Source organism: Gopherus flavomarginatus, chromosome 6 (assembly GCF_025201925.1).
Source record: "Gopherus flavomarginatus isolate rGopFla2 chromosome 6, rGopFla2.mat.asm, whole genome shotgun sequence".
NCBI classification, from domain to species: Eukaryota; Metazoa; Chordata; order Testudines; family Testudinidae; genus Gopherus; species Gopherus flavomarginatus.
This window is the reverse complement of record NC_066622.1, coordinates 42,560,769-42,574,740: the sequence shown is the minus strand read 5'-3', so window position 1 is coordinate 42,574,740 and position 13,972 is coordinate 42,560,769. Positions and strand designations below refer to the sequence as shown.

At 39.7% G+C, this 13,972-nt stretch overlaps 1 protein-coding gene across 4 annotated transcripts in view; it reads left to right on the top strand.

The window, feature by feature from the left end:
• Nucleotides 1-13,972, top strand: part of PRKCD (protein kinase C delta) — a 133,617-nt gene that overhangs the window by 112,234 nt on the left and 7,411 nt on the right. For 3 of the 4 annotated variants that reach the window (XM_050957766.1, XM_050957765.1, XM_050957767.1), the window contains exons 8-14: nucleotides 667-796; nucleotides 1,558-1,658; nucleotides 5,090-5,186; nucleotides 7,074-7,201; nucleotides 8,058-8,231; nucleotides 8,879-8,970; nucleotides 12,250-12,312. In XM_050957766.1, coding sequence (XP_050813723.1) covers nucleotides 667-796; nucleotides 1,558-1,658; nucleotides 5,090-5,186; nucleotides 7,074-7,201; nucleotides 8,058-8,231; nucleotides 8,879-8,970; nucleotides 12,250-12,312 — 785 coding nt within the window. The remainder of the gene's footprint in view (nucleotides 1-666; nucleotides 797-1,557; nucleotides 1,659-5,089; nucleotides 5,187-7,073; nucleotides 7,202-8,057; nucleotides 8,232-8,878; nucleotides 8,971-12,249; nucleotides 12,313-13,972) is intronic. The other variant, XM_050957764.1, reaches the window with a different exon arrangement.

The following is a 13,972-nucleotide window of genomic DNA, read 5'->3' as shown; positions in this document are numbered from 1 at the left end:
ACATTTTATGGAGATGGAGCGGGTGAAACTCTGGAGAAGGCAGAGCAGTTACAATCCCTTGACAGAAACCTTTTTTCCCCCAAGATTTAATTCTTTAAGAGTTGAATAAATTATGTAGTAACAGATAGGGTTTGGGGAGGTTTTAAAATACAACACAGCTCAAATTTGTTGATCTTAAAGTTTTTGCAGCGTGGCTTATCTCTTCAGGAGTTATGAGGGTCAGGGATTTCAGGACAAGCAAGAAATGGGGGTATATTTTCCCGTACTTCATACTTTGTGCTATGTGAACTGTTCCTACTGTATTATCCTGCTGGGCAATATTCTTTGTGATTGTATGTTTTTCACATCCATAATAAAATGTAAATATGTGACACATGAGAGATACTTCTACTGAGAGGTAGACTAGTGCATTGCAATGAGTGTACTTTTGACTGAAACAATTTTAATTTGCCAGTAGGCATCTAGTGTCCCCTTGATAGACACACATTTCACCCAAACTCAGCATGTTAAATTTCTTCAGAGACTGTACACTTAAAGTACTCAGTGTTGGATCATTTGTGAATGTTTTTTAAATGTGATTTTTAAATTATAAACAGGAGTGTGAGAGAGAGAGATTAGCCCCCTAATGTCTGTAAAGGTGATTTATTTGTGTAAATATGCCTTCAGTTTCAGAAGGAGCGGTTCAACATTGATATGCCTCATCGATTTAAAGTTTACAACTACATGAGTCCCACCTTTTGTGATCACTGCGGCAGTCTTCTCTGGGGATTAGTTAAACAAGGATTAAAGTGCGAAGGTACTCTAGGGGCTTCTGTGCTATTCGAGTCTCAGCTTTTATGGAGGATGGGGAAAAGAGAATTGCCAGGGCGTTTTCCATAGAAAAACTAATTTGTGGTGAAGTGTGTCCATGTCTCTTGTTTGTGGATGTTCTTGAGTTTGTATGACATCTTGTGATTCACAAAAAGCTGTCTTAAAAACAACACTTGGCTCTGTCCGTTAAAGAGCATTTTGATTATTGCAGTGTTAAAGAGGAGACAAGAGCAAGAAAAATTGTCTCTTTGGTACCAGTAGGGAAAGCAGCCCCCAGATGCAATGCAGTTGAGTATATTTGTCAAACTGTATAGTATCTGAGCACATACTCCCAAACTGACTATGCATTTTCTGAATGTTAACTATAAATCCCTCTCGTCATAATTCTCCAGCCAGAAAGACAAAATATAATTAAATTATTCCTTCTAGTTTGTAAGATAATGGGCCAAAATTACAGCTGAATTAAACAGGCATAACTCCAAATCAGCAAAGCTTTACCACTCTGTTTCTATGGTGATTTTGGCAACTTCCGTTTTAAATGAGTTGGGTAGTGGGGAGTTAAAATTTGAATTGCAGTTTTATTAAAGGCCATAATCAATTAAATGAGCAATTTGTTCATACCCAAATCTGAGCTATGAAAATGGTTCTGAACAAAAGTATTGAATAAAAAAAAATCTTTTCTGATAGATCTACTGTTTAACAATATTTTGCATGAAGTTCACGTTACTGTCCTTTGCTTTCTTTTAGAGTGTGGGATGAATGTGCACCACAAATGTCAAAAGAAAGTGGCAAATCTATGTGGAATCAACCAGAAACTATTGGCAGAAGCTTTAAATCAAGTTAGCCAGGTATGTTGCACTGTTGTTTGTCATTCAGCTACTTGTATTACCAGCACGGGAAGGAGGTTTTTCCTTTCCATACCATTTTGATCATTAAGTGAAATATGCTGCTGGTTGGCCTCATTATAAGCGTATGTCTACACTACAGGATTATTCCAATTTTACAGAAACTGTTTTTTTAAAACAGATTGTATAAAGCCAAGTGCACGCGGCCACACTAAGCACATTAATTCGGCGGTGTGCATCCATGTACCGAGGCTAGCGTCGATTTCCGGAGCGTTGCACTGTGGGTAGCTATCCCATAGCTATCCCATAGTTCCCGCAGTCTCCCGCACCCATTGGAATTCTAAGTTGAGATAACAATGCATGATGGGGCAAAAACAGTGTCACGGGTGATACTGGGTAAATGTTATCACTCAATCCTTCCTCCGTGAAAGCAACAGCAGACAATCATTTCGCACCCTTTTTCCCTGGATTGCCCTGGCCGACGCCATAGCAGGGCAACCATGGAGCCCGTTTAGCCTTTTTTCACTGTCACCATATGTGTACTGGATGCTGCTGACAGGTGCGGTACTGCAGTGCTACACATCAGCATTTGGTTACCAGCCCTATTGCACTGTCTGCTGCTTTGGAAATTGGCGGTAACGGTTACCAGCCATATTGTACTGTCTGCTGCTGTCATGGGTGCTCCTGGCTGGCCTCACTGAGGTCGGCCGGGGGCACATGGACAAAAATGGGAATGACTCCCCAGGTCATTCCCTTCTTTATGTTTTGTCTAAAAATAGAGTCAGTCCTGCCTAGACTATGGGGCAAGTCTACTAGAGAACCAGAGAGCACAGCCGCTCCAGGTCAGAGCCCCAGAGATCATTTCTGTAGGATGAGCTGCATGCCATTCTAGGGGGTGCCCCTGCAACAACTCCACTCATTGCTTCCCTCCTCCCACACCCCTCCTGGGCTACCGTGGCAGTTATCCCCCCATTTGTGATGAAGTAATAAAGAATGCAGGAATAAGAAACACTGACTTTTTAGTGAGATAAAATGAGGGGGAGGAAGCCTCCAGCTGCTATGATATTCCAGGCAGAACATCTCCATTACTCATTAAAGGGTGGGGGGAGAGGAGCACAGCCTCCCATTGCTATGATAGTCTAGAATCTCCATTAGACCTGAAAGGGGATGGGAGGGGAGAGGAGCTCAGCCTCCAGCTGCTATGATGAGGACGGTTACCAGCCCTATTGCACCGTCTGCCAGGACTGAATCTCCAGGAGACAAAGCTTAAAGAAGGGAATGACCATGAGTCATTCCCATTTTTCCCAAGCGCCCCCGGCCGACCTTACCGAGGCCAGCCAGGAGCACTCATGGGATGATGACGAGGATGGCTATCAGTCATATTGTACCATACCGTCTGCCACCGGGGAGGGGAGGGGAAAGGGTGCTGCTATTTAGTGCTGCAGCACCCCGTCTACCAGCAGCATCCAGTAGACATACGGTGACATTGAAAAGAGGCGAGAAATGATTTTTTTTCCCTTTTCTTTGATGGGGGTGGTAAGTTGATGACATATACCCTGAACCACTGGCAACAATGTTTTTGACCCTTCAGGCATTGGGAGCTCAGCCAAGAATGCAAATGCTTTTCGGAGACTGTAGGAACTGTGGGATAGCTCGAGTGCTCAGTCCCCCCTCCCTCCCTCCATTTGATTCTTTGGCTTTCCGTTACGCTTGTCACGCAGCACTGTGTTGAGTCCCTGCTGTGGCCTCTGTCTATCATAGCCTGGAGATTTTTTCAAATGCTTTGGCATTTCGTCTTCTGGAATGGAGCTCTGATAGAACAGATTTGTCTCCCCATACAGTGATCAGATCCAGTATCTCCCGTATGGTCCATGCTGGAGCTCTTTTTGGATTTGGGACTGCATGACCACCAATGCTGATCAGCGCTCCATGTAGGGCAAACAGGAAATGAAATTCAAAAGTTCGCAGGGCTTTTCCTGTCTACCTGGCCAGTGCATCCGAGTTCAGATGGTTGTCCAGAGCGATCACAATGGTGCACTGTGGGATAGCTCCCAGAGGCCAATACCATCGAATTGCAGCCACACTAACCCTGATTCAAAATGGCAATACCGATTTGAGCACTACTCCCCTCGTTGGGGAGGAGTACAGATATCAATATTAAGAGCCCTTTATATCAAAATAAAGGACTTCGTTCTATGGACGGGTGCAGGTTTAATTCGGTTTAACGCTCCTAAATTCGGTATAAACCCGTAGTGTAGACCAGGCCTAAGTTGTGAAAGCCCTTTTGAGGTTTTAAAGGGAAACTGCAGGTTTAAAAAAAAAAAAAACCTTAAGATAATTGAAAACGTTCTACTGAAATTTTGTTTTTAATCCCAAGAACAAGGTTGTTTTTTTCTTTTTTGTTGTAGTTAAACATTCTTCTGCAGTGTTTGGTATAAATGGTGAAAAACAAATCAGCTTTTGCAAAATTTTGTTTGTAGTAATCTGTACTTTTTCATGACATGTTGAAAACATAAATGTTATACTCCATGATTTTAGCTTATCAGAGGTTCTGTTTGCTGGAACTAACACATCCCCAGTATTAACTTCTTGATCTCCTGAGCCTGGTGGTTGCTGCTTTTACAGCTGGGTCCCACTGGCTTTCATTTACAAGCAGGAAACTGTATACTGGCTGTGAAATAACAGCATAACTGAAAAACATAGAGCCACGTGCTTAATGAAATGAAGTACATCTCAGAATTCCATCTCAAGCTACCTTTCCTAAGCTTTTGCGTGATATTTACTTTTTAAAAAAATGTAGGGCTGATAGAACAATATTTTCACTACATGAAAATCTAAAGAGGTTAACTACTAAAATAAAATTAAACAGTGCACTTACGTAAAGAACAGCAATACGAAAAAGTTGCTTACAACACCAATAACCTAGTGATTCTTTTCTGTGTCTAGGACATAATGATTCCTCCTGTATATTGCTTAAACTTTAAAGTAATACACACTTTTGTGAAGGCTGTTCCCCCACCAGCATTCCTGCCCTGGTTCATGTTTGTCCCTCCCTCTCTATCATTTAAAGCTATGATATTTTGAACCCATAATTTTCAATGGATAGCACTGGCAGAGGTGGTAGAATAGAGTGTTCAAAAATTTTTAACACCATTTTTGAGTCTGTTTATTTTCTTACAACATACGACAGTGGACAGTGCGGATGCTATAAAAGGGATTTTAGTAAATAAAATGTGTGTATTATAATTCTTCAGTTTTCCATTACCAAAGGCTTCTAGACAAAGTAGTAAATGCACATTTTGCATGAGTGAGATTTGCTTATAATAAAGACAAAGCAACAACTAAAACTTCTCAGGTGATACTTACTAATTACTAATTAGTATATGCTAATTACAGTGCAAGAATAACCTCAAATGCCTTCTGCTCCTGTACAGAAATCGACCAGAAAATCTGATTCTGGGTCACTAGAAAATGTTGGTATTTACCAGGATTTTGATAAGAAATCTAAAGCTTTGGGGGGAGATACAACAGGTAAGAAATGAAATTTATTGAATTTTCTCTTACTTATGCATAGGTAATTACCAGACTGACACATATACTGAAATGTTAATCACAGGCAGTTATTTGCTATGACTATATATTGAAAACAATGTTTTATTATTTTTCTAACAAAAAGGCAGATTTAATATACAAAGATATTTACAGTCTTTGTACAACTCTTGTGACTAACTTATGTTCAGATAAGTAATATTTAGAGCTTTACAAATATCAGCCTGAACGTGAAATATCAATAACACATCAATGCTATTTTAATAATTTAGACTTGCAAATAATTTAATGCATTCAATTAATTTAAATTATTAAAAATAAGTAATTAATTTATACTTAAAAGATTGTTGACTGAAACTCCCCCAGAACACTGAAAATATTAGTAAGATTTTATTCCTCGGACACCTTTTTCTTCAAAAACACAGAGAACATTGTGAAACAAAGTGATTATTTATAAAGATCAGTGGATTCTTTTGCCCAAGAGTAACCAGAGATGCATTGAGATAAATGAGAGCAGGCTCAAATTCCTGCAGATTTTGCTATATTCTCATTCTAGCATAATTTCTCTGACAGAATTTGTGAATGGAACATTAATTGGAGAGGTGCACATGTAAATATTCAGCATATTGTAATGGAAATCTATACAGTACATATTCTTAAGACCTTGACTGACTCACGGAGTGTAGAAATCTTTGTGAAATGACAAGCATAGTGTTGATCTGAAAAACTGGAGTCAACTAAAATATATTAGTTGGGACTAAATGGAAGATGTACTTTAAAAAAAAAAAAAACCCACACACTAATTCCATGTGTGCAGTTCTGTTCAAAAATGAAGAGAAGGGGATGTCATTTTTGTAACACATTTAATATAATCTTACCATCAGAGTTGTATCAGTCCTCTCAACGTAATTCTTATTCTACTAATGTGATGATTAAAATATTTTTAGAGAGTGAGAACAGATAGGGAAATCAGGGGAGGAAATCCTCAGTAACACAGATCAGAATATTGGAGTTAAAATTCAAAATGACTTATACCAATCTGGATGGTCCCATGAAATCTGATAGAAGCTACTATGGACAGAGCTGATTTTATTGAATTGCTTGGTAAATGATCACTCTTAATGTATCTTTCCAATTTGCCATACTAATGTCTGGCAAGAAAGGCCTTAAAGTATAGCAAGGGCATATTGGACCAAATTCTTTCCTACAGTACAGACACTTTGTGACACGCTGTCAGTGCAAAGCAGCTCTAAAGCTGGCACAGCCCTCAGTGGGAGAATCAATTTACATATGAGGATCCTCTGGTGGAGTAACAACTCCTGTGCTTATACCCCTATGCAACCATGTTTGAGTACGTGGCTAGTAAAAAGGGGTGTATCCAAGATTTCCCTGCTTCACGGCAGTCCGTAGCTGTTACAATGGCCCATTGCCATCCCACATAAATTAGAGAAGTTTAGTCCCCTAGTGTAAGTAAGCAGGCTACAATGTGGTGCACAACACACCTAGGATCAGAGCAGATAGTTTAAAGCAGCCTTTAACAAATACCCTCCCCCTGAACAAGGTTACGCCTTGCATTCTTTGGGCAAAGTAGATACTCAGGGCCTTTGAGCATAATATGAATTTAGTAAAATGCGAGATGTTGTTTAGTAATCCAAGATTTGAGTTTAGTAAAATCCCAGATTTAGACCCCAAATTTTAACTTCATTTGAACGATTTAGCTTCTTTGAAAGGTCCTCATGTTTATGGTCACCAGCATCAGCAGCAGATTTGACAAACTATTGGCATTTTAGCACTTGAAAGTCAGAAATTATAGGGATCTCTGTTATGAAAAGTGCCCATGCTGAATTTCAAAATAATGGTTTGCATTAGCAGATAACAGCGAGTATGATAAGCTCTGGGAGGGAAGTACACCAATACCAGCTTCACGAACCAGGAGAAAATTCACCATAGACAGCTTTGTCTTTCACAAAGTACTAGGGAAAGGAAGCTTTGGAAAGGTGAGTAACAAGTGGGAAGCGCTTAAGTTGATTTGCCTTTTATTCTCAAGTGTTATGGGCTAATTTCACTTAAGTAAACAATCTTCATTTTGTGGGGAGAGAATTTTATTAACCCTTTGTTGTGAAACTGTTACTGCTAATGGAATGGAATGGATTAAAAATCCCAACACCTGTAAAATCACAACTGACCAAGAGCAGTGTTGGGACTCAAAAAAGGATCTACAATGCACTACCTGCTGTCCCTTTGTTTCTTGATTTCTTCCTTTAATACCCAAAAAGATACATAAGCCTTTGTGCTCTACGACATAAAATAATACAGAGCACCCCAGTGCAGTGGCACCACCATGAGTTGAATTGGACAGAAGCAGGGTTGCTGCAGAGCAGGAGTGACTCCATGTCCTCTGTCTATCATGGAGCTGAGTTCTATGCTAGCCCTGCATAGGTCAGTAAGGAGGAGGATTTTGGACGTGACCGTTAGCTGGATTATTTCACAGCAATGAAAAATGCAGCAATGAAAAATCTCAAAGGGATGAATAGGGTTCATGTTCTTTCTTCTAGTCCATGAGCTCAAGTGATAGCAACAGAGGAACTGCACAAATGTCTTACATTTTGCCACCTGTTTGGGCTGGTACATCACAATTTCTGTGATGCACCCCATCATAAAATCCATTAGCTTTGCCTTTGGGCTGAGGGGCTATAGAGGGGTGGCATGAATCTCCCTATTTCTTAATAATTTTTTTTTTGAGCTATGCAACCTTCTTTAAATGCTTTGTCCTAAAATTCTCCTCTGCTGATTAGCAGTATTAGCTAAATCAACTTTTCTTACATATGCCCTGAAGTCTTCCTGTGTTTGCAGGTTCTGCTTGCTGAACTGAAAGGGAAGAATGAATTCTTTGCTATTAAAGCTCTGAAAAAGGATGTGGTGCTAATCGATGATGACGTGGAATGTACCATGGTGGAAAAGCGGGTCCTAGCTCTTGCATGGGAAAACCCATTCCTTACTCACCTCTACTGCACATTTCAAACTAAGGTATACTCTGATTTAACTTTTGCCTTTATGAGAATATCGGTATCAATAACAAAGGAAAATGGATTAGTGAACAGATACAATCTGTTTCTCTGCATGAGTGAAATATGTTAATTGACTGAAGGTATTGGCTCTGATTCTTCCCTGCCTTGCACTTTAGGTAGTAGTTTGTGCAAAGTAGGTGTAAAATAACACTGGGTCAGACTGGCAAAGTACAGCATTTACGAAGTCTACAGCCAGAGAGAGGAGTTTTAATTTAAACATTTGCTTCAATTACTGGTTTCGTCCACAATCTAAAATGATGACTCACGTAAGTTAAGGGAAGCACAAATGGAAGATTCATTAAAATGTACATTCATATCCAACCTGTTAACACATGAACTCTGAAAATAAGATACATAGGATGTCATTGAGCTAATGAAATCTGTAGCAATGGGACTTTTTGGTTTTTGTTCGGGGGTGTGAGCAGGAGGGAAAAGCTTGAGTGTGCTGGGAAAGTCAAAGACCATTCTGTAAAAGCCATAAGCCACCTTCCTCTCTCCCTCACCAGTTCTTATTCCTTTTCTTGGTCAGAGAGAAGCAGCATCTCCATGCTGAGTCACAATTGCATAAGCAAGTTAATTTTGTGTTCTCTCCTGCTTTGTAAATAGGATCATCTGTTTTTTGTTATGGAGTTCTTGAATGGAGGAGACCTGATGTTCCACATACAGGATAAGGGGCGCTTTGATCTCTATAGAGCAACGTAAGTCCCAAATAAGTGAGCTACCTTGCTACTTTTCTTGGGAGTTTTTAAAATAAGCTTTAAACAAAAAAATGCATCTTGGACAAGCTGTGCTGAGAGAACAGTTCATGTTTTGTGTTTTTTTTTAACTACTTACAGTTCTAAAGCAGGGATCGGCAATCTTTGGCATGCGGCTCGCCAGGGTAAGCACCCTGGCGGGCTGGGCCGGTTTGTTTACCTGCAGCATCTGCAGGTTCAGCCAATCCCGGCTCCCACTGGCCGCAGTTCACTGCTCCAGGCCAATGGGGGCTGCAGTAAGTGGTGCGGCAAACTGCGGCCCGTGGGAGCCGTGATCAGTCAAATCTGCAGACGCAGCAGGTAAACAACCCGGCCTGCCAGGGTGCTTACTCTGGCGAGCCGCGTGCCAAAGGTTGCAGTCCCTGTTCTAAAGGACTAGTGATTTCAGCCAATCTATTTAATTGGCTGAATAGTCAAGACATATTTGAAAGCATTTGTTCCATACACTACTGGATGACACACTGAATGACCTTCTGAAATAATGGACTAGTGGTGTGTGGTGGCATAGGGAAATGTTCTCTTATCCTTCTTTTAATTTCCTTTGTAAAGTTGGGTTTAATTACTTCAAAGAGCCAGAGGAACTTAATAAGCCATTTCTAGACAAGAAGGAAGCTGCAGAATGTGAATTATGTTTCTTAGCAGTGTTTCAGATGCAATTTTCCTATTAGGATAGTGTCTTGTGCAAGACTCTGGACCTACATCCTTATATATTGAACTTCTACGTGTGAGAAAAGTGTGTTCCCCTACCCCCTTCAATTTTCTATCTTTTGGTGTAGTAAAAACAAGTAACCATTGGTGAATTAGGGTGCCTTGTGTTGCAAACTTGATATGGTACATGGAGACTCTCTACTTACTTGGCAGATTAGAATCCAAACATTTTCTGCCTTCCCTTCATTTTCATTGGGAAAAATCTTCCAGAATTCAAATATTCTGTTTTATTAAACTGACCTGTAAATGGTTCATTTTTAGATTCAGTTCAATAAAACAATTTCTGAAATGATTTTTTAAAAATAAAGTTCAACTTCTTGTCCTTGGGGGGAGGGATAGCTGTGGTTTGAGCATTGGTCTGCTAAACCTAGGGTTGTGAGTTCAACCCTTGGGGGGGGCCATTTAGGGATATGGGGCAAAAATTGGTTGGATGATTTAATTGGGGGATTGGTCCTGCTTTGATGATCTCCTTAGGGTCCCCTCCAACCCTGATATTCTATGATTCTATGTCCTGATTTGGAGTGAGAAGAAATGTCAGAATTTCCCACAGCTCTACCTCATACTCTAAGCCAAATTTAAAGTGCAAGCTTCATTTATTTTCTTAAATTCCAAAAATTTAAGATTCATTCATTTATTAGCAGAATAAAAATACCAACCTAACTGGCTGTACATCAGAGTACAGTATCCACTTATTCTTTGTTTAAACTTCATAAAAATGTAATTTCTCTTCTGAGTGTTTAGCTAAAAGGAGGCTGATCAGATACAAATGCTTCCTATTCCCTTAGCTGAGATTAGCAATTAAAAAAAATCACAAAAAATTAAATCATTCATATATTAGTAGTAATGATTATGGATCATTTATGGGCACATTGAGCAAATAATCATATGATTTAGAAGGAATTAAACTTCAGGCAGCAGGGTTGGTAGATATTAGATGCCTTCTGTGAAACAGGTTTAAAAAGGCAATAGCCTTTTTATTGTCTTCATTAAATTTAGGGTGTGCAAAAATTAATAGAGAAGGGCATTGGGTAAACGTTTAATCTGTGTGTGCTACTGTAAAAATTAAAAAAGCCTAGTGATGGACTTGATTATATGCAGTTTGGGATTACATGTAAATTACTGTGTGCTGTATTAACAAGAATCAGGTTTCATTTCATCACAGTTTTGGCATAAAGGGCTGTGGGGCAAAGTCCAAGATGGATTTACAACAGAGGGACTCCACCTTTCAGAATTCACACTCATGCCTAGTTATCTAGTCACGTTACTTGCGTTGCTTTCAATAAGAAAGCTTCTCAAATTACTTTTACTCGAACAATAGGTTAGAGTGCAGGATATCTCTTTCCACAGTGTTTTTTTCAGAAGCTCTGGATTGGTTGCCAGATGCATCTTGTTCCAGGAATGAGAACAAGTTGGCAGTTAGGTTTTAAAATTATTCAGTCTAGTTCTTCACAAAAGGGAGGGGGCATGGGAAGCTTGAAGGGATCCTTTTATTCTCTTCTTCCCCCTTTCAAATATTCCATGTTAGACTGGCACATCCTACTTTTAGGACCACCAGAGGGGGCCACATAGATGAGAGACAGCTCCCTCCTGTCCAGATCCTGAGTGTACTGCTAGGATCAGAGTTTGATCTGACTCCAGTTTCCCCAAACAGCAGTAAGCCCTCCCAACAAACTTTACAGGAGGCCACTTTGATTAAAATCCCCAAATTGCCTATAGTTCTGTTTCGTCTGTCTTACAAGACCAACCTCTATTACACCATAGCCTCTTGTGTAACATCTTAAGGCTAGTTTTCTCTGTAATTTAAACTAAAGTTCATCAGAGATGGTCTTGCCATTCAAAATTTAAGTAAAATTCAACAAAAATCCCATTACACAGATATTTTGGTGAATGCTGAAGGAAGGTGTTTAGTTTGTTCAGCTCTACTTTTATTTCACTGACTTCTTTTATAGTCAGGTTTACTGTTGAAAGATGGGGTGTAGTGTTCTCTTGCATGAAGAACCCCATCCATTTTAAGGTGATCCCATGAGATTCCTGGTAGTCTGACCTTTTATTCTTTACTGTTGCCTCTTGAAGCTCAGCTATACCCCTCTCTGCAAGTGTGTAAAGGAAGATTAAAGGTTAGATGAGGGAGAATGTTTCATGGTGGAAGAAAAGGAAGTTGCTATCTTCCATAATGTTTGGAGTTTGTTATAACACTGCTATTCCGTTCTATACACACAATACCTTGTAGCTTTCAGGCCACATTCCTTGGAAAAATATGAGAGATTAATTTTAACTGCAGTTTTATTACATACAGTAATCCACCCGTAATAGTATTCAACACTGCATTATGTCCATATTGCAAGCTATACAAGGTAATTATGCAAAAACTAAATATGGGATTCCCCCCTCCAAATAAATTATGTAAACTTACAGTACTGTTCGTCTTTCTTTAAAAAATCTTCTTCTTAGTTGCATTCACAGTGTAGTAAATGTCTAAGCAAGCCAGTTTGAAGTGTTGTTACTCTATTTCAGGTTTTATGGAGCTGAAATAGTATGCGGTTTACAATTTCTTCACAGCAAAGGCATTATTTATAGGTGAGTGGTGATCGCCTCTGATACGGGGCCCTTAACACTTGGCATATTTCTTGTGATGTATTAGTGGATTCTGTGATTAACCTACAACCAGGACACATACAAGAAACAGTTCTTTATTAAACATTTGATTTTATTCCAAGGGTATTAAGATGCAATTCAGCAAGTACTTGAGATGAATCTGTAATTGTTTTCTTGTGTTTTCTCCTTGGCAACAAGTATAATGAAATATTATTTATATTACACAGAAGTGTCTTTGTTTCCCATTAGTTATTGCCAAGCACAGTATTCAGACTAAGATAGTTTGACTTTATGTTAGTGGTAATGGACATTTGGAGGTTCCATGAGGCTGTGCTTGACTTTGTGAAAAGCACTGAGGCTAAAGCTCTCCGCTGCTGCCTTCTCTAGGAAATAAGGAGAGAGAGACACTGCTTCCTGGGCTGTAACTTCAGGTCAGACATGAGCTTGCAGATGTCCACATTCTTCACACTGTGCTATGTTTAGACCTTGTGGGCTACATTCTGATCTCAAGTGCAGTTGAGTAAATATGGTGTAACTCCATTTCCTGGTGCTGCTGAGCTCAAACTGTCAACCTTCACTGCCTCTTACTTTTATGTTTCAATAAGGGAAAGCGGTAAGACTTAAGTTACTATGTAATATCCTGGTTCAGCATATATGTACACTTGCCCATTTTTAGTAGTGGGTCTAAGAAAAAGAAGACTAGCTGTATGCTATGGTGCCGGTGCTAGTTATGCAAGTCAGCAGTTCTGATAACACTAGCCTTTATGTGCTAAATTTGAAGGAAGAGGATGGTCCCTCTTTTTTTTAAAGAGGCAGAGGGGAGAAAATGTTCCACTGCATGTTTCCTGTGGATATTTGGGTTGCATCTCCTGTATACATCCATCAGCTATTAGCAAATTTCTGAAAGCGGGTGCTACTCAAAGCAGCCCACACTGCATCTTTACTGAGGGGCTGTAATGTGCAGGCCTAGGAGAAGGCAATGGAAGCAGACCCCAAGACACTTGACAATCAAATGAAAAACCTTTGCTTAACAGCCTGAGGATTTATCTATATGAAGACATCTATCAGCAAAACAAATGGTGGAAACACATGCTTATTCTAGATGATGTGCCCCCACCTGAAAGGGAGTTCTGGTGGTAAATTTTCCCATGTAGACAAGTTTGTAGTGATTTTATGGGCTTAACTTTTGTGTTGCTGGAATGAACAGATTCCAGGTGAATTGTCAAAGGTTATTTGATTTTACTGGAGTAAACGAAATCATTTAAATGAGAATAATGACGTTCGTCTATGTGTCAACAGCTATAATCAAATGGGACAGGTAGGGGGTCATGTCCAATCTTGGAGAGAGGATTAACAGTGCAGCCTGTCACACCATGTGCTTCTGGAGTGGTCAAGGACAGTTCTGACATTTGTTTCATGGTCTTGAGCTGTAGATCACCCTCTCTTGACAATCTTAGCAGCTGCTTTCGGGAACTCACCCAGGAAAAAAAAGAATTCCCAGTCATCTTGTGAAACAGCTGCTCTAATTATGTCTGTATAGGTCAGTAGCAGGGTTGTTGGCAGCTGTTCAGTCTGCCTTTCTTGGTATGTGTTGCTGCACACAAAAAAATGCATAATACTTCAAAGAAGGGACTGTAACTGC